Below are 27,324 nucleotides of genomic sequence, written 5' to 3' on the forward strand. Positions count from 1 at the left end.
TTCTCTTCTTTGTTCGTATAGCTCCTGGAGTACAGCTTTGGATTTGGACCCGCCTCTGCATGTAGGTCGCCTGAGGGCGTCTGTTCCCCGCCCAGACAGAACGGGGTTAAAGGAGCAGCTGATTCGGGGGCTCTGGCTCACTCAGGATGGGGGGAGGGATGGGTACGGAGTGTGGGGCGAGGCTGCGGCGGCAGCAGCTGTGGTGACGTTGCAGCAGCCTGAGGCGCCGTGCATTCTCCCAAGGAAGTTGTCCCCGGATCACGGGAGCCTGGCAGTGGCAGGCTGCACCGGCTCCCGGGAGGGGCGGTGTGTAGAGTGACCTGTGCTCGCACACAGGCTTCTTGGTGGAGGCAGCAGCAGCCTTAGCGTCTCCTGCCCGTCTCTGGGGTCCGCGCTGATAACCGTGGCTCGCGCCCGTCTCTGGGGTCCACGCTGATAGCCGCGGCTCACGCCCGTCTCTTGAGCTCGTTTAGGCGGCGCTCTGAATCCCCTCTCCTTGCGTGCTGCGAAACAAAGAGGCAAGAAAAAGTGTCTTGCCTCTTTGGCAGCTGCAGACTTTTTCCCGGACTCCCTCCCGGCTAGCTGTGTTTCCCGGGACTCCCTCCCGGCTAACCCCTTCAGGCTGTGTTCACGCCACCAATCCCAGTCCTCTCCCTGCGATCTGACCGAAGCCAGAGCCTCAGCTCCCAGCCCCGCCCGCCCCGGCGGCTGAGCAGACAAGCCTCTCGGGCTGGTGAGTGCTACTCGGCACCGATCCTCCGTGCGGAAATCTCTCCGCTTTGCCCTCCGCACCCCCGTGGCTGCGCTCTCCTCCGTGGCTCCGAAGCTTTCCCCCTCTGCCACCCGCAGTCTCTGCCCGCGAAGGGGCTTCCTAGTGTGTGGAAACCTTTCCTCCTTCACAGCTCCTGCCCACTGGTGCAGGTACTGTCCCTATTCTTTTGTCTCTGTTATTTATTTTTTCTTTTGCCCTACCCAAGTACGTGGGGATTTTCTTGCCTTTTGGGAGGTCTGACGTCTTCTGCCAGCATTCAGTGGGTTTTCTGTAGGAGCAGTTCCACGTGTAGATATATTTCTACTGTATCTGTGGGAAGGAAGGTGATCTCCACGTCTTACTCTTCCACCATCTTTAATCCAGCCCCTACATTTCTTACTACATATTTTTATAGTCCTTCTCAAACGGAGTTTTCCATTTCACAGTGCCCTTGGCAGCACCTTTACCATACTTTCATCACAGCCTGGCCAACATGCTTTGACCACTAATGAAGTTGAACATATACAATGTGCTATTCAATAATTTTTTTCTGAAATTTTTCCATTTATATTCTTTTTCTTTTTAGACATTGTTTCCTTATACATTTAAATGTGCTCTTCAAAAATTAAAGGTATTAACTTTTGATGTGGAGGAGAAAAGCTTCCACTCTAATACTTAAACTCTAAGTCTTCTCAAAAATTATTTATTTTGACTGTAAAATAAAGGATACAAAATCTAATACCTCTTTTCCCTCTGGTTTGGTTTAGATCCAGATTTTTTTCCTCTACTCTTAGCTGTTGCAAACATTATCCATTGGCTGTTAGAATATGTAGAAAAGATATTTGTTGAGGCATTTGGGGTTATAAGTACAAAGAGTTTTGGCTGGATCTATAAAGAGAAGCCCCTTTGAAAAAATATTTAGCAAGTTAAATAAAAAAAGTATCCATCTAAACTTGTTGAGTCAGAGATTTTAATTCCAGTATGATTTTCTCAGGGGCAATCTCTGCGAGCTACTTAAAATGACAACAAATACCTTTTTAGAGACATTTCTTCTTTGATTTTTGCAGAGATCACTTTAATAATCCTATATGCTGTGATGGGCTGGGATATATAGTGTAGTTTTGTATGCTAATCTTTTCCATCCTTCTCAGCCAGACATGAAAATGGGTCCAGATTGTCCCAGTGTTCGACCCTCCAAAGAGGGAGGAGACTAACAGACTCAGGAGTGGGGAAGATTGGTAGATGCTGCAGCTGTGAGAAAAAGGGCCAGCCTCTAACTAGAGCTTGACAAGTAACTTACAGAATCCTGCCTTTAAAGGCTATTATCATTATACACTTGTCAGTAGCTTTTAGTTGTTATAATACATAAAAGCTTAACAGTGATTTTACTTTGAGCAGTGACAGTCATCACGGTGGAGATAAACTCTAAGCTGATAAATGCTCTGCTTAAAACCGGAGGATCTGATTCATTACCTAGTTCCAAACCCCAGTGTGACATGGTAGCATAATATTTTAGCTTTAGGGGTAGTGTTGTCGTAGTTTTATTGGTATGGTGTATTATTTATAATCTTAGCTACCATACCCCTTCTCTCTAACTATCCATCAACTTTTATATGTACAGCTAAAGAGAGTAGAAATCATCTTTCATAAAATTAAACCTAAATCCCTTAAATTTATTATATACAGTCTAGCTCATGGCAGGCCTTCCATATGGTCAACTAAATATTAGTAAACAGAACACTACATAAGAAAATTAGATTCTGTTATGAGTTAGACAGGGCTAATAAAAAAAAAACCTACTGGTTTCTATTTTAGATAGGTTGGGATTTAAATGAGGAGTACTAAATTTTACTGTATCTTTAGAGTACTATTCTGACATTTCTAGGCATCTCCATAAACTTTCATTGCCATATAACAGTTTATTAAGCTACTGGGTCTTCATAAATATGCAAACTACCTTACTAAGATTGTTTGCCATGATTGTTCATTAATTTGGTATTGAAAGGGCACTAACCCAGTCGATAGAAATGTCTAGTGGTGGAATGGTCTGTGGCATTCCTAATCTTGCAGCCTATTTGTCTTAAAGGGGGCCATAAACTATTAAAATAATAGAATCACATTATTTGCATAAGTGGAATTACTCTTTTGTTCATTGGGCTTGATATCTTTTGTGTAGTTACATTTCCCAAACCTGTAAACAGTCCTAAAAATGTAAGTTTGCCTCCTGGTAATTTTATTTTATTACATAGGCAGTTATTGTTTGGGAAATAAATTGCTGGCAGATTAAATGGACAAAAAAATTGGTCTTAGAGTGGATCAGGAAAAATGCATGTTTATTAAAGAAACTCTAGAGCGAAGAATTTATTTAAAATAAGGTCTAATTTCCTGAAGAGAGAAAGTTTATATAAATATTAAAAAACAGGTGTTTCATTAGTTTATTTAACTTTTAATTTGAAGTAATTATAGATTCATAGGAGGTTACAAAGAAATGTACAGGGAAGTCCCACGTATCCCTTCTAAACATCCAATGCCAATATCCCACACAACTACAGGATAATATCACAGCCAAGAATATGACATTGGCACAATCCATACAGATTATTCAGACTTCACCAGTTATATATGCACAATTTGTGTGTGTGTATGTATGTAGCTCTATGCAATTTTATCACATGTGTAACCTCTGTAACCACCACCACAATAAAGATACTCAACGGTACCATCACCACAAAGCTCCTTTGTGTTCCCCCCTTATAGCATTCCCATCTCCTCCCCTTTTCCTACCCTCTGGCAACCACTAATCTGTTCTCCATTTCTATAATTATGTCATTTCATGATTGTTACAGAGACGGAATCTTGCAGTATGAATCCTTTTGAGATTTGCTTTCTTCACTCAGCATCATTTTTTTGGAGGTTCATTCGGGTAGTTGCATGTAGTAGATCATTGGTGTTTGTGGCTGAGTAGTATGCCATGGCATGGATATACCGGTTTGTTGAACCATTCATCCTTTGAAAGGCATCTGGGTAGTTTGCAGTTTTTGGCTCAGATAAATGAATCTGCTATGAACATTTATGTATAAGTTCTTCTGTGAAAGTAAATGTGTATTTCTCTGGGATAAATGATCAATAGTACAATCACTGTATCATATAATAAGTCCATTTTCAGTTGGGACAGGAACTGCCAAACTATTCTCAGAGTGGCTGTGCCACTTTACATTCACCAGCAATGTGTGAGTGATCCAGTTTCTCTGCATCCCTGCCAGCATTTGGCATTTTTCATTTTAGCTATTCTGATAGGTCTGTAATGATACCTCACTGTGGTTTTAATTTGCATTTCTGCTGGCTACTAGTGTTAAACACATGAGTTTTTTTTTTTTAAGACTCTGCTTCTCTTTAAGATTTTTAGATACTGTATTAATCAAGGATTTGCAGAGGAACAGAATCAGTCGAATATGAGAGAGAAGGAGAGAGGCATTTAGTTTACTTGAAGGAATTGGCTATGCAAGTGTGGGGCTGGCAAGTGTAAAATCTATAGGACAATCTGCAGGTTGCAGATTCAGGTAAGAACTGATGTTGTAGTCTTGAGTCTGAAGGCTGGAAACTCAGGTAGAATTTCTATGTTGCAGTATGGAGACAGAATTTTCTTCTTTGGGACACCTCCGTTTTGCTCTTAAGGCTTTTAACTGATTGGATGAGGCCCACCCACATTACAGAGGGTAATCTGCCTTACTGAAAGTCAACTGATTGTAAATGTTAATCACATCGAAAAAATACCTTTACATTAATATCTAGATAGTATTTGACCAAACTAGTCTAGCCACCATAGTCTAGCCAAATTGATGGATAAAATTAACCATCACAGATACTTTTCATTGAAGGGATGCTTTTTTATTAGAACAATTTATTTATTTAAAATTTATGGAAAATATATTTGCCATTTCAACCAGTTTTAAGTGGATAGGTCAGTGACATAAGTATGTTCACAAAAGTATTTCACACTGTTGCACAACTGTCACCATCAACTGTCTCCAGGACTCTTTTCATCTTGCAAAACTGAAATTATATTCATTGAACAATAACTCCCTATTTCTCCTCCCCTGCAGTCTCTGGTTACCACTATCCTACTGTCTGTCTTCATGAATTGGACCACTCTAGGCAGCTCATAAGTTGAATCATACAACATTTGGTCTTTTGCGACCGGCTTATTTCACTGAGCCAAATGTCTTCAAGGTTCACTCATGTTGTAGTATGTGTCATAATTTCCTTCTTTTTAAGGCTGAATTATGATTGTATGCCACATTTTGTTTATCTGTTCATCTGTGGATGGACACTTGGATTGCTTCCACCTTTTGACTATTGTGAATAATGCTACTATGAATATGGGTTGCAATTATCTTTTTGCACCCTGCTTTCAATTCAGAAGTGGACTTTTCAACCCCGAAGTGGAATTGCTGGATTGTATGGTAATTCTATGTTTAATTTTTTGAGGAAACTCCATTCTGTTTTCTATAGTGGCTGTACCATATTACATTTGCACCAGCAGTGCACAAGGATTCCAATTTCCACATCCTCACCAACACTTGTTATTTTCTGTGTTATTTGTTCTTAAAAACTTTTTACTTGACTTTGGTCATTTAATAGCAGCATCTAGCTTCATTAGCAAATTTGCTTGTTAAATAGCACTTTTTGGAAAGAGCATATGAGCACATGTCAGGAGATTGGATTTCAGTCTTGGCTCTGCAGTTTAGAGCTGAGCTACCTTGGGCAGGTGGCTAAATGTTTTTCTTTATTATCAAACAGGAATAATATCCACATTGGGAAGGTGAAGTGAGGTTTTAGCTGTTTAGCATACAGATGCAATGCTTATTATTATTATTGTTGCTGTTGTTATTACTGTGTTTCCTGAAACATTCTACTAAACAGAGTGCATTGTCTTAGTTTTTTGTAAATGATAATATGACAAAAATGTAGCCTCTAATAAGTCTTTGCTCCTTTATTTCAGTTTCTCACCCAGTATTTAATTACCTGCATATCTTAAGAATGGTTTTATCTTTGATAATTATATTAATACATAATAAATAGTGACACATAATTTTCTAAATTTCTATATACTTTCTTACCAAACTATTTTATTTTTAACCTCATGACAGTCCCAGGGGTTGTACTGGGTTGCTCTGTCATTGTACAAATGAAGACACCAGCCTTCAGTCAGGACAGCATTGTGGAGGGGAGCCAGGCAGAGGGAACCTGGGCTGGGATGGTGTCCTCTGTCTCCCAAGTCTCAGCACATGCAGTTTCATGCGTGCCATCTTCCAGAAATGTAATCTTATCCTCTTGATCTGATAAAGTTTTTATTTTGGCTTTGTTCATACTGATTGTCAGAACAATTGCTAATAGGGGCTACCTTTGCATGATATCACACTTTATTCAGCTAATTACTTTTAGGGGAATTTTTGACCATACCATAAAATCATATGATGTGAAAACATTTACTACTGTCAGAATATATCCCAAGAATCCATACATTTTATTTTTCATGGCCACTCAATATATATGTGTTACATTTATAACATATCCACCTAAATATCTTATTCGTGAAAATGTAAGGGGCAACTTAAAGGTGTTTTACATTTCTGACTCTTGATATAAAATGAAAGCAAAACCAGAATAAACCAATCCCACTAAAACAATCACCGCTTCCATCAATACCACACCTGGGCAGCTACACACCCTTCAGAATGTGTGTGTGTGTGTGTGTGTGTGGGGGGGAGGAGCAGGGGGAATTGATAAGTGGGCAGGACCCTGCAATTTTATAGCCACTTTGAAAAGTCCAAGTTTGGTTGGAGTTCTTTTTATGACATTTTCTTGGGGCTAAAATCTGACACTACATTGTTCTTGATTCTGCTGGAAACTTCAGTACTCTGGTTTCCACATCTCTTTCTCTTTCTCTTTTTCTCCCCCCCATAGATTCAGCACAAACTCTGCTAATCTAACTTCCCAGATGGTTTGTGGGGTGGGGTGGAGCGCTGTGGGTAACCCATGGAAATGATAGCGCTGTCAAAAGTGTAAGGAGTCAGCTCTGTCCACTCGGAAATGTCCTGCATTTCTATTTGGTCTCAGTAGAAGACTGCACGAGAAATTCTGGATACCATTGGCACCCACCCTTCTGTACTCCAAGGTTCTCCTCTCTTCTTTACCTCCTTTCTTTATTTCATCTCTTCTCCTTAGTTTGTGGGCACAGGAGCATGTAGTAGATGAAGGTTTTATCACTGGAAGAGGAGGCATCTTCATTCTTTACTTGGCCTCAGAGAGTGACTCTATGACAGATCATCCATCTTGCAAATGCAGGCTCTTCTTCAGTGGAAAATGAGAACATAGAGAATCAGCACAAGTCAATCACCTCTAAAGGGAAAAGTAACTACAGGAGCTAGGTTAGGTGGATTAGGACAACACAACACTAAAGGGGAAAACTATTTCTAATAATTCTTGTTCCTTCCTTTTGGCTTTGCTTATCCTTTTATTTCTAGCCTTTCCTAGCCTGATCTGTTCTGTTTTCTCTGGGGAAAAAAAAAAGGAAAAATTTGCATTTATATTTATTCTTGTCAACTGAAAAATAAATGAAAAAACAGTTGGATATCTATAACATTACACTGGTGAAAAGTTTTACTTAATATCAGAAGAATTAATTTTGGCCCAATTATTCAGAACGTATATTGTGTTATCGACTTTATTTAGTTTTCCATAAACTTTCTTTCTCTTGGTGGTTATGAATTAGAAGCAGGGATGCTGACGCCATTCTAAATAATCTGATCTTTATTCGCACTGGTGACTCTTGGGAGGTGACTATGATCTGGTGGTTAGAAAATCCAATTTTTCTTCTGTCCCAAAGGAAAAGCAATTGGTAAGTGATCACCTCAGCTGAAGACAGGAGAGCCTTGATGAAATATTTCATTTGTACTTTAAAAAACTGCTGTAAGAATGTGACTGTCAGATTTTTACTGACAAAAATGGAAAAACAGTGAAGTAGAAGGCAGGGTAACTGGGCACTGTTCCTACTTAACTAGCTGAGTGACCTTGGGTAGTCATTCAAACTTTCTCCTTTTCATCTATGAGATCAGGCTAAGAATATCTTCTCTACCAGTCTCTTATAACATTTTTTAAAAAAAGGATCATAAGAAAAAATTACTTGAAAGCAATTTGAAAAGTAATTATAAAGTATACTGCTTGTGTAAAATAGCATAATAATATTATTGAGAGGAAAACAGTGAATTTACTTTTACTGTTGCCAATGTTAAATAGGTTTAAGTGGCAGATTTTTATTGCACATTAGAGGTTTATTTTGGGAAATATTCATGTCTTTAATAATGTTAGGGAAAAACTGAATATGATATGTTCCAGGACGGAATGTGTTTGCATGTGGAAAAAGATTAATTAACCAGGAAGTCTTTCCTACTTCAAAAATAAATGAAAATGCTTCTTTTCAGGTTTCTTGTTTTATGAAAATATAATAGGTCAAGATTTCTTTATATTCTCTTTTAAAAATGTTACTTTATTATGAAAGCTATTAAAATAACAAGAAATGTGAGGCAAAAATTGCCCATTGAAACCTAGTCAACATTTTTATGTGGCCAAGTTATTTCGAAATCATTGATCATATCTGTTTAAAATTTTTACAAACTGCAGTAATAATATAGATAGGGCTCTGTAGTCTATATTTTTACTTAATGTTACATCAGAAGGTTTTTTTCCATTTTATTAATCTTTTATTATTATTTAAATTTTTTTCTCTTCTCTTCCTCAAGGTAACCAATGTACCAAGCCTGGTACATACCATGCTATCCCTTCTCCATCATGAACCTCTTTGAAATCAGCAGATAACGGATCTAATTCATATTTTTTGAATAGCTTCATGACATTCCATGATAAGAAATTTATTTTATTATTTCCCTACTGTTGGCATTCAGTGTTTCTCAAGGTTTTTTGTTTTTTTTTTTTTGCCGCTACAACAATGCTCCAATAAATATTCATGTATTTATTTATTTAGTAGATATTTATTGAGCATCTGCTATGTGTCAGGCACTGTTCTAGCTCCTAGGAAATGCCTGTGGACAAAACAATATCCCAGCCCTCATGGAGCTATGTTTGAGCCAGGGAGACAGTCAGTAGATAATAAACACAGTAAAAATTGGATTATAGGGTGTGTTAGAAAGTGATGTGTTATGGAAAAAAGATAAAGTAGAACAGGGAAAGGGGTTTGGGAGCATGAGAGGATGAGTTACAATTATTATTATTTTTATTGGAGTAGATTTGATTTACAATGTTGTGTTAGCTTCAGGTGGACAGCAAAGTGAATCAGTTATACATATACATATATCCACTCTTTTTTAGATTCTTTTCCCATATAGGCCATTCCAGAGTATTAGGTAGAGCTCCCTGTGCTATACAGTAGGTCCTTATTAGTTATCTATTTTATGTATAGTAGTGTGTGTATGTCAGTCCCAATCTCCCAATTTATCCCTCCCCTCCTTTTCCCTCCTGGAAACCATAAGTTTGTTTTCTACATCTGTAACGCTATTTCTGTTTTGTAAATAAGTTCATTTGTACCATTTTTTTAGATTCCACGTGTAAACGATATCATATGATATTTGTCTTTCTGTGTCTGACTTACTTCACTCAGTATGACAATCTCTAGGTCCATCCACGTTGCTGCAAATGGCATTGTTTTGTTCTTTTTTATGGCTAATATTCCCTTGTATATATGTACGACATCTTTATCCATTCCTCTGTCAATGGACATTAAGGTTGCTTCCATGTCCTGGCTATTGTAAATAGTGCTGCAATGAACATTGGGGTGTATGTATCTTTTCAAATTGTGATTTTCTCTGGATATATGCCCCAGAGTGGGATTGCTGGATTATACGTTAGCTCAATTTTTACTTTTTTAAAGGAACCTCCATACTGTTCTCCATAGTGACTGCATCAGTTTACATTCCCACCAACAGTGCAAGAGGGTTCCCTTTTCTCCACACCCTCTCCAGCATTTATTATTTGTAGATATTTTGATGATGGCCATTCTGACTGGTGTGAGGTGATACCTTACTGTAGTTTTGATTTACACTTCTCTAATTATTAGTGATGTTGAGCATCTTCTCATGTGTTTTTTGGCCATCTGTATGTCTTCTTTGGAGAAATGACTGTTTAGATCTTCCATCCATTTTTTGATTGGGTTGTTTGCATTTTTGATATTGAGCTTCATGAGCTGTTTGTATATTTTGGAGATTAATCTCTTATTGGTGGCTTCGTTTGCAAATATTTTCTCCCATTCTGAGGGTTGTCTTTTTGTTTTGTTTATGGTTTCCTTTGCGTGCAAAAGCTTTTAAGTTTAATTAGATCCCATTTGTTTATTTTTGCTTTTATTTTCATTACTCTAGGAGATCAAAAAAGATCTTGCTACAATTTATGTCAGAGAATGTTCTGCCTATGTTTTCCTCTAAGAGTTTTATAGTATCCGGCCTTACTTTTAGGTCTTTAATCCATTTTGAATTTATTTTCGTGTATGGTGTTAGGGAGTGTTCTAATTTGTGAGTTACAATTATAATTTGAGTGGTTAGGACAGGTCTCATTGATTAGAAGGAATCTGACCAAAAATTTGAGGATGAGGGAATTAGGGGGGAAGAGAATTCCAGGCAGAGGAAACAGCCAGTGCAAAAACTCCAAGGTGGGAATGTGCCTGGGGGTGACCAGGAGGCCTGTGTGGCTGGAGCCAACTGCATGGGAAGTATGGTCAGAGAAGTAATAGGAGTACCGGGTCGTATAAGGCCTTATAGGCCATCATAGAGTCTTTAGCTGTTTTGAGTGAAACAAGGAGGTATGTCTGGGTTTTGAACAGAAGAATGAAATAATTTTTTTCATTCAACATTGTTTTGAAGAACTAGTCATATGAAGCTTTTAAAAAAATTTAATTACTGCTGGATATTTCATCATGTGATGTTTCACATTTGATTCATCCATCACCCTATTAATGGATATTTAGGTCATTTATAATTTTTGGTTACTACAAATCTTGCTGCAGTAAAAATAATGGTACATGTCTCCTTGTATACATGTGTCAGAATTCCTCTGGGATATATTCTCAGAAGTGCAAATGCAGGGACATTTTGTGACTGCATTAAGGATCATTTCTCTAAACAAATTTTTATTCCCCCATCCCTTTCCTAATAGATTTAGAATTTATTTTCTGCATTCCTGTATTCAGGTTCTTCAGAATTCATTTTTGGTTATGGTGCATGATAGCAATCTAGCTTTAATTTCTCTCTCATGGAAATTTTTGCTACAATATAACTTTTGAATAGCAAATGTGTGTGTTTGTATATTTGTCTATGTGTGTGTGTGTATAAATGTAGTGGGCAGAATAATGACCTCCAAAAGATATTCAAGTCCTAATCCCTAGAACCTGTGAATATGTTATCTTATAAGGCAAAAGGGACTGTGCAGACATGGTTAAATTAAGGATATTGATATGGGAGATTATCTTGGGTTATCCAGGTGGGCTCACAGTACTCATAGGGTCCTCATAAGAGGGAGGCAGAAGGATCAGAATCAGAAAAGTTGTGATGATAGAAGCAGAGGTCAGATCGATGCCAGGAACAGGCCATGACCCAAGGTATGGAGGTGGCCTCTGGAAGCTGGAAAAGGCAAGGAAATGGCCTCTAGAAGCTGGAAAGGGAGCTTCCAGAAGGAATGCAGCCCTGCTGACACCTTGATTTTAGGACTCCTGACCTCCAGAGTTGTAACTGAGTTGTTCTAGTAAGTTTGTATTCTAAGCCACTAAGTTTTTGATAAGTTGTAACAGTAATAGAAAATGAATACCATATATATATAGTGTGTGTGTATATATATATGTATATATATGTATGTATAGTAATACCATACACATGTATTTATTAATTATTACTTTTTTTTTCTATAGAGGTGAGATTTCTGGAATGCAGGAAGTATATATTTATAATTTTAATTAATATTTCCAAATCACTTTCCAAAATTGGTATAGCAATTCACACTTCCACTGAGATGTATTACATTGGCACTAGATACTAATATTTTCTTAAGTTTTTGGTCTTATAGCTGAAAAATAGTGTTTCAGTTTAGCTTTAATTTGCATTTCTTGATGGCTAGTGAAACTGAATACCTTTTCCCATATTTATGGGTCATTTGAATTTCCTCTGTGACTATTCATAACTTCTGTGCATTTTCTGAAGACTAAATTATCCTTTTGCTATAAATTGGTAGGAACTCTTTGCACTCTGTAGTTGACCCTTAACCTATTCTATGGGTTGTAAATATTTTTTCTGTTTATTTCTCCTCTTTTAATGCTAGTTTTGATGTTTTTTCACCTAGAAAATTATTTAAATTCTTATATAATCAGAAATGCTTATTTTTCCTTTAATTTCTTGGTTTCCTCTCATTTTTATTTTGATGTAGAAAAGAGGCTCATTTACCTTAAGGATCATTCTTAGTTTTAAAAAAATGATGACAACCTTGCTATTAGAGAAGTATTGTGTTAATATGAAGAGGAAAGCTTCCGTCATTATTTTCAGTCTCTATCAAAGCCTTATTCAGGTTTTGTAGTATGGGAGAGCATATCTGATAATGAATTTAAAATGATTGTTCTGGAAAACAGTATGGCGCTTCCTTTAAAAACTAAAAATAGAGCTACCATATAATCCAGCAATCCCACTGCTAGGCATATATCTAGAAAAGAGGAAAACTCTAATGTGAAAAGAAACATTTCTCCAAAGAAGATATACAGATGGCCAATAGGCACATGAAAAGATGCTCAACTTTGCTAATTATCAGAGAAATACAAATCCAAACTACAGTGAGGTATCACCTCACACGGGTCAGAATGGCCATTATCAAAAATTCTACAAATAATAAATGCTGGAGAGGGTGTGGAGAAAAGGGAACCTTCCTACAGTGTTGGTGGGAATGTAAACTGGTGCAGCCACAATGAAAAGTAGTATGGATGTTCCTTAAAAAAAAAAAAAATAGAGTCACCATATGATCCAGCAATCCCACTCTGGGGAATATATCCAGAGAAAACTCTAATTAGAAAAGTTACATGTACCCCAATGATCATAGCAGCACCATTTACAATTGCCAAGACGTGGAAGCAACCTAAGTGTCCATTGATAGATGACTAGATAAAGAAGATGTGGTGTAAATATACACAATGGAATACTACTCAGCCATAAAAAAGAGTGAAATAATGCCATTTGCAGCAACATGGATGGACCTAGAGATTATCATACTACGTGAAGTAAGTCAGACACAGAAAGACAAATATCATATGATAATATGATATCACTCACATGTGGAATCTAAAATATGATACAAATGAACTTATTTACAAAACAGAAACAGACTCACAGACATAGGAAGCAAATTTATGGTTGCCAAAGGGGATGGCGGGGATAAATCAGGAGTTTGGGATTAACAGATACACACTACTATATACAAAACAGATAAACAACAAGGACCTACTATAGAGCTACTACTATATATTACTATTATGTATACTTGACAAATATTATATGATATCACTTATATGTGGAATCTAAAAAATAATACAAATGATTCTATAAATAAAATAGAAATAGACTCACACACATAGAAAACAAACTTATGGTTACCAAAGGAGAGGGATAAATACAGGAGTATGGGATTAACAGATAACAAACTACTACACATAAAATGGATAATCAGTAAGGATTTACTGTATAGCACAGGGAACTATATTCAATATCTTGTAATAACCTATAATGGAAAATAATCTGAAAACAAATATAACTGAATCACTTTGCTGTACATCTGAAATGAACACAATATTGTAAATTAACTATGCTTCAATTAAAAAAAAAGTTGTTCCCACCAGTATCTGAGATCAGTGTTAAAGTGCTCTGGGAAACTTAGACTATTGCTATCTTTCTTTGTGTACAAATGGAATAGTGTGTTTTTACTGGCTTTATTGGTCAAACTAGTCAGATACCAGTCAGATTATCTGGAAACACACAACATGATTTGAATAGTTCAGTCTAATAACTGGTGTAGTTTTTTTGCTAGACCAACTTGGTTTCTTTGCTTTGACCCAAGTAGTCAAATCAGTTAAGGCATTTAAAGTGACCTGCTTTGAGTATCATATAGTTTTATTGTATCTACTGGGATACTTGACCATGAAATATGAAATAATCTGAATAACTCTTAGGACTCTATTTTGAGATCAATGCTTCTGCCATATAAGAAAGTGATAGATAATAGCAATTTAAGTAATGCCTGATACCTACTGATTACTTATCATGAGCCAGTTACTGTTTAAAGTGCTTTGCATCAAACTATCCATTAAATTCTGCAACAGCTTTATGCAGTAGATACTATTATAATCTTCATTTTACAGATGAGAATCCTGGAGGACAGAGAGGTTAAGTAACTTCCCCAAGATCACACAGCTCTATTGTAGTAGAGCCAGGATTTATAGGTAGGAAGTCTGGCTCTAGTCTTTGTGCTCTTAACCACTACACTACACTTTGTTAATTTATTTTCCGGTCTCCTTGACAACTCTACTGGATCTGTTTCAATTTCTTTGCCATGAGGAAAGAGAAAGTTTGGGTCAGCATTTTTCAGGCAGTTTCTCTATTCAGCCATAGAAAGTAATTTGAAGTTCTTTTCTGTAGTGATAGATGTAAGAATTGGGTTGGGTTTTGCTTTGCATAAGCTACATGTGTAATTAAGGAATCTTTCAGACACAGGGGTTTTATAAGGAAGTAGAAGTCAGATTGCCACTGCCAGTACTTTGATGAAAAGGTAATTAACTCCATTATGACTAATTTTGATGCTTTTATTTGACTAAAGAAATGAGAGATAAAAAAATCATTTTTAATTGATTTTGTTTCTGGTTGAGAGCTAACAGTGATAATGACGTGAACAATTATTAGACCACATTTTAATATTCCAGATTTAAAGATACATCTCCATGCTTTGTATTTCTAATGCACAATTCTGGATAAGTCCATTAGAACTATTTAAAATAATACACTGGTGTATCCTCTAAGTGTTATTAATCACTTACTTTCTTTGGTCCTTAATTGTCTAGATCTCAATCTTTTCTTGCCCCTTGTTTTAACATGTGGTTGGATCAGACAACAAGCCCAAGAGGCTCTTTCTATCCTGACAGAGCAAAGGGACAGGTGAATCATCACATTCATGTGCTTGGCAGCAACTGTGGGTCAGTTCTAGTTCTTTTTTTTTTTTTTTAAACTACTTTATTGACGTCTGACAGTGAAAAGCTGTCCATATTTAATGTATAGAGCTCAGTGAGTTTGGGGATAAGTATACACCCTTGAAACCATTGCCACCCTCAAGGCCATGGACATAATCATCACCTCCTAAAATTTCCTCCTGCCCCCATTATTTTATTATTATTATTATTATTTGTGGTAAGAATACTTAACATAAGATGTACCCTCTTAGCAAATTTTCAGTATACAATACAGTATTGTTAGCTATAGGCACTACGCTGCATAGCAGATCTCTGAAAATTATTTATCTTACGTGATTGAAACTTTATACCCTTTGACCATCACCTTCCCACTCCCCCTCCCTGCCGCTCTGGACACCCACCATTCCACTTTCCTCTATGAGTCTGACTATTTTCAATTACACATATAAGTGAGATCTTACAGTATTTGCCTTTTTTGTACTTGCTATAGGCCAATTCTAGTTCTTTCTCCTTCTCCTATGCACAGGATATTTTTCTTAATTATATATATTCTTATTTTTCTCTTTTTTTAGTTAAAAATTTATTTTAAAATAATTTCAAACTTAGAGAAAAACAACAATAATCAAGAAACTTTTTTCCTTCAACACTTTTCAGAGTAAGTTGCTGACATGATGCTTCACAATCCTAAAATACTTTAGTTTGTAATCCCAACAAAAAAAATACTTTTCTATATAACCACAACACAATGGTCAAAATCTGGAAATGGACTTTGATATATTACTGTCATCTAATTGTCTGACCCCCTTCAAATTTTCACCAGTTGTCCTAATAGTGTCCCTTATAACAAAAGGATCTAGCTCAGCATCATACATTGCATTTAATTGTCATGGTCCTTTAATTTACTTTCATCTGTAATCCTCAGTAATCCCCCTGATCCTGACACTTTTCAAGATTATAGGCAGGTTGTTTTTGAGAATACCCCTCATTTGGATTTATCTGATGGTTCTTTTTGAAAAAATTCAGTTTATGTATTTTTGGTCAGAATATCACAGACATGATTCTGTGTTCTTTTCATTGCATCTATTCAGGTGTTAATATGATTTTTATTTGCTCCTTTGCTGGTGATGTTGACTTTAATCACTTCATTGAGCTGGTGTTTGTCAATTTTATCCAATGTAGAGTTTCTCTTTTTTTTCTTTATACTTAATATGTATTTTGAAGGGTGGTACTTTGAGACTTTGTCAATATCACATTCCTTATTAGATTTCACCCACTGGCTTAGCATCTACTGATGTTTAGCTAATAAATAGCTAAATAGATTATTACTATACAGTTGCCAAATGATGATTTTTATAATTCAGTTATTTTTCTGCCTTTATTGGTTGATACTCTATTGTAAGAAAAAAAATTTCCTTCTCTCCATTCGTTTATATCAATATAGTCAAATAGATTCTTATGTTATTTAATGTAATCTTTTACTATCGTTATTTATTCTGATGCTCAAATTGACCCAGATTTGGTCAGTGGGACTCCTTCAAGCCTACTTCTCTGTTTTCTTAACATCTCTCTGTCATTTTTAAAGCCCTTTTAAACTTTTTTGACACAGAATTTCAGGATTGTTTTGTACTATCTCTGCTCCAGCTAATTCTCCAAGGAGCCCTGCTTCCTTTTAGTGAATAATACTGTTTAGAAACCAAGATCTGGCAGTAGGTGTGCTCAGTGTTCTTGAGGTATCTTGCTCTCAGAGCCTCTCATTGTATGGAGCTATGAAATATGTGTTTGTGTGTGTCTGTGTGTGAGAATATATACAGCACATACATTTATTTCTGTATTTATCAATGTGATTGAAAACTATGAGTTATGCTAATATATTCCATCCCTGACTTACAATGGTTTGACTCAGGATTTTTTAACTTTACAATGGTGTGAAAGTGATATGCATTCAGTAGAAACCTTACTTTGAATTTTGATCTTTTCCTGGGCTAGCAAATGTGGTACAATACTCTCCCATGATGCTGGGCAAGGCAGTGAGCTAAATTTCCCAGTCAGCCACGTGATCACAAGGATAAATAACTGATACACTTACACTCATTCAGTACCCATACAACCATTCTGTTTTTCACTTTCAGTACAGTATTCAATAAGTTACACAGGATATTCAATAAATTACACAGGGTATTCAATACATTTTTATAAAATAGTCTTTGTGTTAGTTGATTTTGACCAACTGCAGGCTAATGTAAAGGTCCTGAGCACGTTTAAGGTAGGCCAGGCTGAGCTGTGATTTGGTAGGTTAGCTGTACTAAACGTGTTTTTGAATTACAATACTTTCAACTTAAAATAGGTTTATTGGGACAAAACCCCATTGTAAGTCAAGGAAGATATGTACTTGAATTCAAATCTAACATTACAAAGCTGATTTCTAGTTTTGTCTCCTTCCATATTGTAACTTCCTTCTTCAACAGTGAAAAACTTGCCTTCCATTATTTTCAGTCTATATTTTTATTTGATCAATCTCTTATATAGAATCACTGTTTCCTCCACCCCCAACCCTGCACGAATGTTTACTTCTCACCCCATTCAGGTACCAAACTTCCGAGTGGGCCACTGCCATCACCTGCTGGAACACTCTTGCACTCTCTGCCATGTCCCATGGTCTCCCACCTCACCACTCAGGCTCTGACACTCTGAGTAGGGCTGTGCCCACCTCCCTTCTTCTCTGCCCCGCCTCTCTCACACCTTGCCCTACCTAATTGTTTTTAGTTTGAATTATCCAGGAAGGGAAGCAGATCATTACATTCTTTTGATATTTTATTTGTTCCCTATGATACAGATGGAGTTATTACCACCTCTTAAAGAGATAAGGACATACAGAGATTGTTCAAAGTCCTAAGACTTTGGGAGCTCAAACTCAGGTTGTTCTGACACCAGCTCCAGTGCCTCTTATTAGGACTAGCCATGATATCTAAACGGGTTCTCCAGTTTAGTGGTTCCCATCCAGCAGCTCAGCAGTAACTCACAGGTCTGAACAACTCTGCTTAAAGGATGGATGTGCACCTCCAAGGGCCAGGATTACCCCAGGAGTAATCACCTGATTACCCTCGCTAAGTCTCAAGGAAATAGCTGGGTGTAAAATTTAAAACATAAAAAACTGGTCAGGCACAATGACTGACCAATAAGAATGAACACTAGGTATAGGCTGGAGCAAGAATCCTGTAGCCCCCCAGATCTGCCAGGTTTTATTCCCTGGGAGGTTCAAGTGTTTCTGGTAGAGAGGCTGGGGCTGACAGGGTAGCAGTGGCAAAACTCATAATCTCGGACAGCCTCTATTTACCAACCAATATGGAACAATTTCAGTATTTTAACAATCAGTATGGCCTGTCCAGCGTTTACTGGATGGAAATCAGGCCTCTAGTTGCTAAGGCAGACACCATCATGTTCTTTTCACTTGGCAGGGTTTGGGAAAGGAAGGAAATAGACAAACTCACCCGGGTATATTCAGGGTAAAGCCAATGAACTGAATGTTAGGATGGGAGTGTTTGAGATATGAATTCATGTGTTTTCTACTGTTCCTTGTTCCTTTCTATCTGATCAAGAGACATCCATGGCCACTGTTAGGCATGTTATAGCAGAAACAGAGAAATTCCAGGCTCTGAAGGGCCTCAGGGTACAGACAACCTGAGCCCAGATGAAGTTTTCCTGAATTAGAGAGAGTGAAAGAATACGAGGGGAAGTGAAATGATACTAGAATTAGGTGTGTACCTGAAAGATGAGCCCTGTGTCCTTTGCCATCCCTCCTCACTTCCAGGGTAGGGCACAGGACAGAAATTCAGATAGGATTGGGAACCTGAGAGGAGTGGGGTCTTGTGCCTGCTTACTCAGATGGACCCTTAATTTTCCCTTGTGCCTCAAAGATAATGGAACAGTAGAAAGATTTCCTCGTTCCTAAATGATGCCCAGAAGAGGTGAAAAGCATCAGACAGCCTCACGGAATTGCTTATAACAGCAGAATCATGTGTGTTCATGCCCTAGGGGGACCATACAAGGAGCCATGCATTAAGGAACAAGGGACAACTCAACAACGACCACCTGTCATACATGACAGGAATCACGACGTCTTAGGAGATGCCAACACACAGAGATGGTGACTCAGACACAATGGCTATCCCAATGCCTTGTTGCAAGCCATAGAAACAATCTGATAGCTAAATGGCATCACAGGGAAAATGAGGATAGTCCTTGAACTGCCCTCTTTCTTTCCTTCAGGGAATAGGGATTTTAATAGGAATTGAGTTCAGTTGTTGAAAAATGAAGTTGTATTTCTTGCATATCTGAGGTGGTGGTCTGCTATTCTTCCCCTCTACATTTGGTGTATCTATACTGATCAGTACCTCTACCTGGTACTGATCAGTATAGATACCCCAGGATTTTATACTTTTCTTTCCAAGATGGCCCAAAGTAAACTGCCCAATGTGAGAGAGAGGCAATTGTGACTCAGCAGTATAACAGCTCAAAGACACTCAAGGCAGGCAGGAACTTTTGAACTCCACTATTTTGCAAGTGACAGTGACTTGGGGGAATGTAATTATCCAGGACAGTTCTTCCCACCTATAGCATCTGTTTTTCAGTCAGCTCCTGCTGCCTGAACACACTTTGGCAGCAGGGTTCACTGAGGCACAAAGGAGTCAAGTGGCTTGACTGGGCCACACAGAGAGGAAGTGGCTTGGTCTACCTTGAGATCTGGGACCATTATGGCATTCAATTATCTGCTGTCAACACTGGGGCTTCCTGCCTTCTGAATGCAGCTGCAGTCTCTTGCTGAAAAATTCACCTCCTTTCACATAGAAGGCGTAATTAAGAACACAGCTGCAAATTGGCTCTTCTCAACAATTTTCCCTGCTGTCCCATAAAATGTGAAAAATACGGGCCAGTACATTGATTAGACAGATTCTTAGGATTGAATTGTGTGTAATCTATCCACTTCTGGCACTTTGAAATAAGTTTTTTTGCTCTTCCACTGGAATTTAAAGGAAGGAACAGAAAATAACAGTAGCCTGGGTGCTTTTGGTTGGACACTTCATGGACACAGAGTGAGAGGATGTAATCAGCTCACATCTTCATGTGAGTTTGTAACACACACACATACACATACACACCCCACCCCCCAAACACACGCACTTTGTCTTGATGATGACACAGTGTATGTTTCCTGGCAAATATTGATCTATTCATTTCCTCTGTGAATTTTTTGAGTGAAGAATCCTTGAAGCAGCTTGTCATTTTTTTTGGCTCTGCCCATCTCTGTGAGATGAAGGAGAGGACATCTAGGTTGGGTGTACTGTACTTCCCAGGTGTCTATTCTTTTCTATTCTAGTGGTGTTGCATAGAGGAGTGGACTTACTATGTGCATTGGAATCAGGTTCAATTTCCAGACTCACCACTTAAGCTCTGAGAACTTAAGCAGTTAGTTTAGCCTTTAGGAGCCTCAATTTTCTCCACCTGTGAAGTTGCAGTGATTAGTGCTTGTTTGACAGAATTATCATGAACATTAAATGTAGTTGCAAATTTATGCTTTCTAGCATATTGCTTGGCCTATAGAATGTGCTCAATAAATCGCATGATTGTCTAAATCTTCACTGAGATTTAGAAACAAGAAACAAGCCTGTTAAAGGGAAAGAGGGTAATCTAGCTTTATTTTCATTGAATCATCACGACATTTATACAAAATAATTTGGGTTAGAATGGGGTCAATAAACTCAAGGAAACTATGGAGAATATTGTTTGGATGTAAGTTCTCTGAGCAACCTGTATTTAGGGAAAAATGCCAACAGTGAAACCACTTATAACCTAATTCTAAAAGAAAAAGGAGAAATGGTACTGCTGCACTGACATTTAAGGCAAGCCACCTACAGAGGACAAGGTATAGAGGAGGCACCACAAAGACACGGGCTACATGTTCCTGGATCTTTATTTACTTCACTCTGGTTCTTTCCCAAATAATGAGTTCAAGAGAGTTCTTGGCAGTTTCACAGCAAGCTCCCAGTTGAATGTTCCCACTTGTATTCTCTGTTCGCTACAGACCATGCACAGATGCCTTCTGTGCAGATTCGCCCTGATAAACGGCTGGGCCCCTACAGAATACGTGGCCTCAGATTGTGGGATGAAACGGTTGTCAGTGAGGGGGTGCTTGGTCATTACACGGCCCCCAAAAGGAGAGGAAAAATGGCCAGCGTATAACAGCAGCTTCAATGGAGGGAATTTAATACTCTTCCTACCTGGTTGCTGCCCTACTTTCGCTCCTGGGGAAGATCCTGCAGGAGGAAAAGCCAAGGTTCCGTGGTTTGCTCAGCCATAGTTAATGCACCTGTATCCTCCTGAAGATGAAAAGTCAGATTCTTTTTTTAAAATTGAATATAGTTGATTTACAATGTTGTGTTAGTTTTCTGGTGTATAGCAAAGTGATTCAGGTATACATATATATATATATATATATATATATATATATATATATATATATATATAATCTTTTCCATTAGGGTTTGTCCCAGGATATAGAATACAGTTCCCTGTGCTATACAGTAGAACCTTGTTGTTTATCCATTCTACATATAGCAGTTTGCATCTGCTAATCCCAACCTCCCAATCTATCGCCCCCCCCTTCTCCTTGGCAACCACAAGTCTGTTCTCTACGTCTGAGTCTGTATCTGTTTCATAGCTAACTTCATGTGCGTCATGTTTTAAAAGTCAGATTCTAAATCCGTGGAGGACATCTCAAATCAGAAAGTAATGCATTCCTTTAAGTGCTTTTGCAGCTTTTCTCTACCCTCTCACCCACCCACTCCAGTCCTGCCCACCACATTTAATCATAAAGAAATGAGCTGGAGAAATAAAAGCACATGCACCTAAATAGCATTCTTCGTAGAATAAAACAGATGTGTAAATCTCTTCGCCGGTACTTATTCTAATGAAGAAGATTAAATTCATCTTAAGTATTCACCTTTATACAGAGGAAGAGAGCTTTTAAGATGTGAACGAGCACAGATGCCCTGTGGTAAGAAAAGGCAGCTGGATTTGCCGTGTCAGGGAAGCGTGACTCCACAGTTTAAGTCCCCACAAATGCCGTTCAGAGCCACCGTACTTACATCAGAGACAGATGAGTGCAGGATGCTTGGACGAGGGCAGGGAAGGGAGCAGCGTTGCTTAACCTTTGTTCTTCACATCCCTCAGGAGAGCAGACAACACCTCTATTTTCAATGTTTCTTCTGAATGATTTCCCTCCTGGTGGATTGACAGGTACTCTGATTATCTGCCTAAGGAAAATGAAGGGATAAACAGCTGAGAGATGAAGATTGACTTGAAAGGACTATATCAAGGAGTGTATGTTACACTTGGATAAAGAAGGGTATAAAAAGGGGACTTGTGGAGAAATGTCAGATTAGCACCTAAATATATTTTGGAGAAAAACAGCATTTTGCCAAACTGGTCTTTACTTGAATAGTAACGATTTCAGATTGTCACTGTCATAGCTTAGAGATTTATTTGAGGAAGAGAAATGCCTTTCTCTTTTCACCATCTAGAACAGGGTTGTGTAATGGAGATCTTGAGGCATCTCATTCAGTTGTCTGGGGTCGAGGCTGGGAACCTTTATTTTAGAAGCTTCTCCTTTCAGGTGGATCTGATGGCAGTCAGGGTGGGGACCATACTAGTAGAGGTGGGTGGCATGTTCTGAAATGACTTCTTTGCTGCATTTGATTTCCTCCTGCTGGAAATTGTCTGGCCCCATTTCACCCATCTTCTCACCCTTAACCCAGCTTTGAATAGTCTTCAGGGCAGATGTCATGTAGCTGAGTATCACTACCTAATAATTGATTTTTCTCCCAGGTGGATTCTCAGCTGACTAGGGGTCAACTTAAAGACAGAGAAGATGAGGTTAGAAACAGGAGATTATTTCCTACCTGACCTTCTAGTTCTGACAGGTGCTTTATAATGGTGTAAGAATGAAGTGTTTTCCTTGAACAGAACAGTCTTAGGGGGGATTGTCTAATGTCATATTAGGGTTTTTGAAAAGAAGATCATAAGAACTGAGGAAAGCAACACTATAGCCACGGTAACCAAAAAGAACAGCCAAAGCAAGTGGTCCATGGCTATATAACATCATGTTTGCCAACTCTGTTATCTTCTCACAGAGTTCAATGATCTGGTGGGTGGCAGGAGAATTTTCTGTCAAAACCAGTTGTATAAGGGAGTGATGAAGCCTTTGGAAGCATCCCCGCATTATCTCCTTCTCACTGAATTAGAAAACAGAGCCACGAGCAAAGGCTATTTTTATGACCTTCTAGTGGTGTGAGCTCTGCTTTTGCCCACTTATGTCAAGACTGGAGCACGGCAGGGGAATTCCCTTGTGGCCTGGACAGATGGGGTCGTTAGGCCTTAATCTCTTTATCCTTGGCCACGGTTTGCACTGCTTTAATCCCCGGGCTCACATTGCTGCTGAGGCAGGGCATAATTCTTGTCATTAAGAGGGTGCACAATGTGGCATGTGTGTTTGAATATGAATTTGCATTCTCCCAGCTCACACTTCACTCCTTTTTTTGGAAAACGAAATACCCCAAGTCCCTGATGACTGAATATGAAAAATGCTCTGGGTAGGCTTTGCTTCAAAATCTGCTCCCCAGCTGTGTTTATATTTATCCTAGTCCTACTCACATGTCCCCTCTTCCTGGGGCCCGGAAAGGCAGATCATTGGTGACCGTGGACAGAGCACGGCACTTGGTGGCAGAAACAGGAGTTTCCAGGACTTGACCTCTGACCTTAATGAATACATTCAGCCCTTACCTAGCCCAGCTCACATTCACAGCCTGCATGAGTTCATTTATGTACTTTTGTCATTGCAGTTCTCTGCCCTCCCTGTCCCTACAGGCAAGAGGGTGCTCTTGTCATCTTTTTCCATGGGGAGGATTTGGAATAGGCAGTAACATAAATGATGAGCACCCGACCTCAGAAGAACTTGGTGTCCTATTCAGCAGTTTGTTTTTTCATCTGGGCCCGTTAGCAGGGAAGCATTTGTAAAGGTCTAAACGGCTATTGTTGTCTTTTGTGCTGGATACACACGTTCCTTCTTTGCTGTGTTTGGGTGTCCGTGGGGAGTGATGGGCACAGCCCACCCAGCGCAGCGCCTCCCCATCCCGGAAGGCAGCCGTTCTGCATAGAGCTCGGCCTTCTGCCTTGTGTAGGTGACACAACTGGCCAGCTGCCTTGCCTCTCTCTCTCTCTGTCCCGCTGACTGATGCTCCCAGGTTGTTCAGCCCCCTGTTCCCGAGGTTGTGCCTCAGGGCTCCTTAGAGCGCGTCGAGGCAACGCCCTCGACTGCTCTATTCTCCTGCCTGACTCACTCGTCTCCCACCTCCCCACTGGCCCTATTTCCCTCCCTTGCCAGATCCAGCTGGGCTGAGTGGCGGGGAACCATGTGTCCAGCCTGGCTGCATTCCAGAAAGGTCAGGAGGATTCCCCAAGGGAGAACAACACCGCTTCAGTGACCCCCCTGCACATTCTCCCTAACCTTCCAGATGTTGGCTTGACAACAGACAATACAGACTTCACCCCAACCTCTTAAGAGGCCATTGCCATGCTCAGAGCTGTGGACCCTGATGGCATTTCAACAGGGAACAAGGACTGATCCGGACATCTGCATCAGGCCTCCCTCAGGGGACTGAAGGCTGAGGAAAGAGCCCCAGATTTTCACGATCCCACAGTTTTCCCCCCTCACCCCACCTCGTGTTCTTCTAGAAGCGAACATTTGGGAAAGCTGAGTGCAGCGGCTTTGCGTGCTGGCAGATCCCTGGCCCAGGCCTGTGCTGGCCAGAACTGGGCGCGTGTGGCTTCAGGACTAGCCGAGTGGGTTTATGGTGCAGCCGTGTGTGGCCCAGGTGCCTTGCTGTGGCTCCAGGCACAGGACAGGCACATGCTATCAGCAAGACCTCTGTTTCCTGCTGTGACTTCCCAAGCACACTGCTCTCTGCAGTGTGTCCGAGGTCCACGGTGGTGGGCCAGGCCGGGCCAGAGTTGTAATATCCAGCACACAGCTGATTTGTTAGGAAACACCTTCAATGTGCAATGGTCGAAAATCACCTCAATGTCCTTAAGAGACCCAGGCAGCCTGCTGTGTGCACTGTGCTCGTCAAGTGAACATGGAATTGTCAGCAGATTCTTTCCCGAGCTGTCAGCACTGAAAATTTATGCTGCACATTAGGTCCTCCCTTGCTTGTAATGCTGACGACGGATGCGGGCACTTGATTTCTCCTCATTTTGCAGATGAGTTGGTTTGAAGACTGGAATTAAAACATGAGTGGCTTATCAGATAGCAGCAGTGAATGTGGCAGGAAGCCTAGAACCCGGCTCTCATTTCCATTTCCTTTTCCTTTCTCTTTCTTCTTCTTCCTCTGTCTCTCTGTTTGGCATTTCAAATCGTTGTTCTTTGTATGGTTCACCTTGATCGACTTGGTCTGTAAAACATTTTTTTGCTAGAAGCATGTAGATTCTCAATGTGAAAGGAAGCATAAATATTAGCTCTGCCAGTGCCGGCCATTAGAACTCTCTGCTGTGATGCAGATGTTCTCTATTCTGCTCTGTTCATTTCAGTAGCCATGGGCCCCGTGTGACTACTGAGCATTTGAAGTATGGCTAATATGACTAAGGAACTGAATTTTAAATTTTATTCAATTGTAATTCATCGAAATTTGAATTGAAATAGCCATTTGTGACTATTGACTACAAACCCATCCATTATACAGATGGGAAAGTGAGACCCAGGAAGTTTACTGGAACTTGCCCGAGAGCACAGAGTGAGCAGCTGTCTTAAAGCCATCTAGAGCAGGGGTCCCCAAACCCTGGGCCACGGACTGGTACCGGTCCGTGGCCTGTTAGGAACCAGGCCGCACAGCAGGGGGTGGGCGGCGGGCAGGCGAGCAAGGGAAGCTTCATCTGTATTTACAGCCGCCTCTCCCCGTCGCTTGCATTACTGCCTGAGCTCCGCCTCCTGTCAGCATTATGATGAGTAGTATAATTATTTCATTATATATTACCATGTAATAATAATAGAAATGAAGTGCACAATAAAGGTAATGCACTTGAATCATCCCCAAACCATCCCCCTTCCCCCAACCCTGGTCCATGGAAAAACTGTCTTCCATGAAACTGGTCCCTAGTGCCAGAAATGTTGGGGACGGCTGATCTAGAAGATTAGTAGGTACCTTTTGACTAATAAAATAGTAATTGATATCTTCAGCATAATGTTTTTAAATGCTTCATAATTTACAAAATAGAAGAAATAGGCTACTACTAAAATACCATTACATTTTGTGCCAGGTTAACCCTTTGCGTAGTAATTGCCTTGTATGAAAGGAGGGGTACACCAAGGGGGAAATTGGGCTGGGCAAGCCTGGCCTGTTATTCCACAAAAGGCCCTGGAGTGGCGCTGTTGTATAACTTCTGAGGCCTGTAGACTCCGAAATCAAAAAACCCAAACAAATGAAAAACCTACCTTGTTCTTCCTATTCCTGCTCTGTCCACCCCTAACCGTTTATTCTTTTATGTTCAGATCTTTGAATATTTTACTTCCTAGTAGAAAGAGAAATAAAATTCTCTCTCTGAGCCTACAAAAATAGAATTCCATTTGTAGGGGAGGAAAGTATGAATTTGGTTCTTATTTTTAAAATGCATTGAGAATTCTAACTCCTAAAGGAAGTTTGAACACCTGTTTATCCATTTTTTCAATAGATAAGGTTAAGGTGGTACAAAGCCGTTACTCACCAATACTCTGAGGTCTTGTGCTTTGAGGACACTTTCTTAAATGACATCTCAGATCACTTAAATGGTCAGCATGTCATTTCTGGGAAAGGTGGGGCAACACATATTTGTAGATGGTGGCAGGATAAGGACATCTGGCAGCTAACGTGCAAGGTTCCTGTCTAAGATTTCTGAAGACCTGACTAAAGGGCATATTTATAGTTTTCTGTGTAAGCCACCTGGTGCTTTAGCATCTGAGGCCCACAGATTCAGTTCCTCCCATCCTATTAATGTTGTTCTCTCTCCTGGAGAGAACACTTCATGTAGACATTCAATAATGCCGCGTGCCTTGTAATTCCCTTAAAAGTTAATGAACGTGTTAGAATTAATTTTAATAAATGTTGATTAATTGCAGTTTGACTTGTGTTTTGAAGAACAAAGGCGTCCCACAGTATTTGGCCGCTTTTCCTCAGTCACTGTGACGCTGCTCACAGCAGGTGGCGCTGTGGCCCCG

General features: G+C 39.4%; 1 protein-coding gene across 1 annotated transcript in view; it reads right to left on the bottom strand.

Moving 5' to 3' along the window:
• Window positions 1-24,808: 24,808 nt before the first annotated feature.
• Window positions 24,809-27,324, bottom strand: part of LOC118893961 (serine/threonine-protein kinase MARK2-like) — an 85,932-nt gene continuing 83,416 nt past the window's right edge. The window contains exon 2 of the mRNA XM_036849649.1: window positions 24,809-25,127. Coding sequence (XP_036705544.1) covers window positions 24,809-25,127 — 319 coding nt within the window. The remainder of the gene's footprint in view (window positions 25,128-27,324) is intronic.

This window comes from Balaenoptera musculus, chromosome 4 (genome assembly GCF_009873245.2).
Source record: "Balaenoptera musculus isolate JJ_BM4_2016_0621 chromosome 4, mBalMus1.pri.v3, whole genome shotgun sequence".
Taxonomy (NCBI): Eukaryota; Metazoa; Chordata; class Mammalia; order Artiodactyla; family Balaenopteridae; genus Balaenoptera; species Balaenoptera musculus.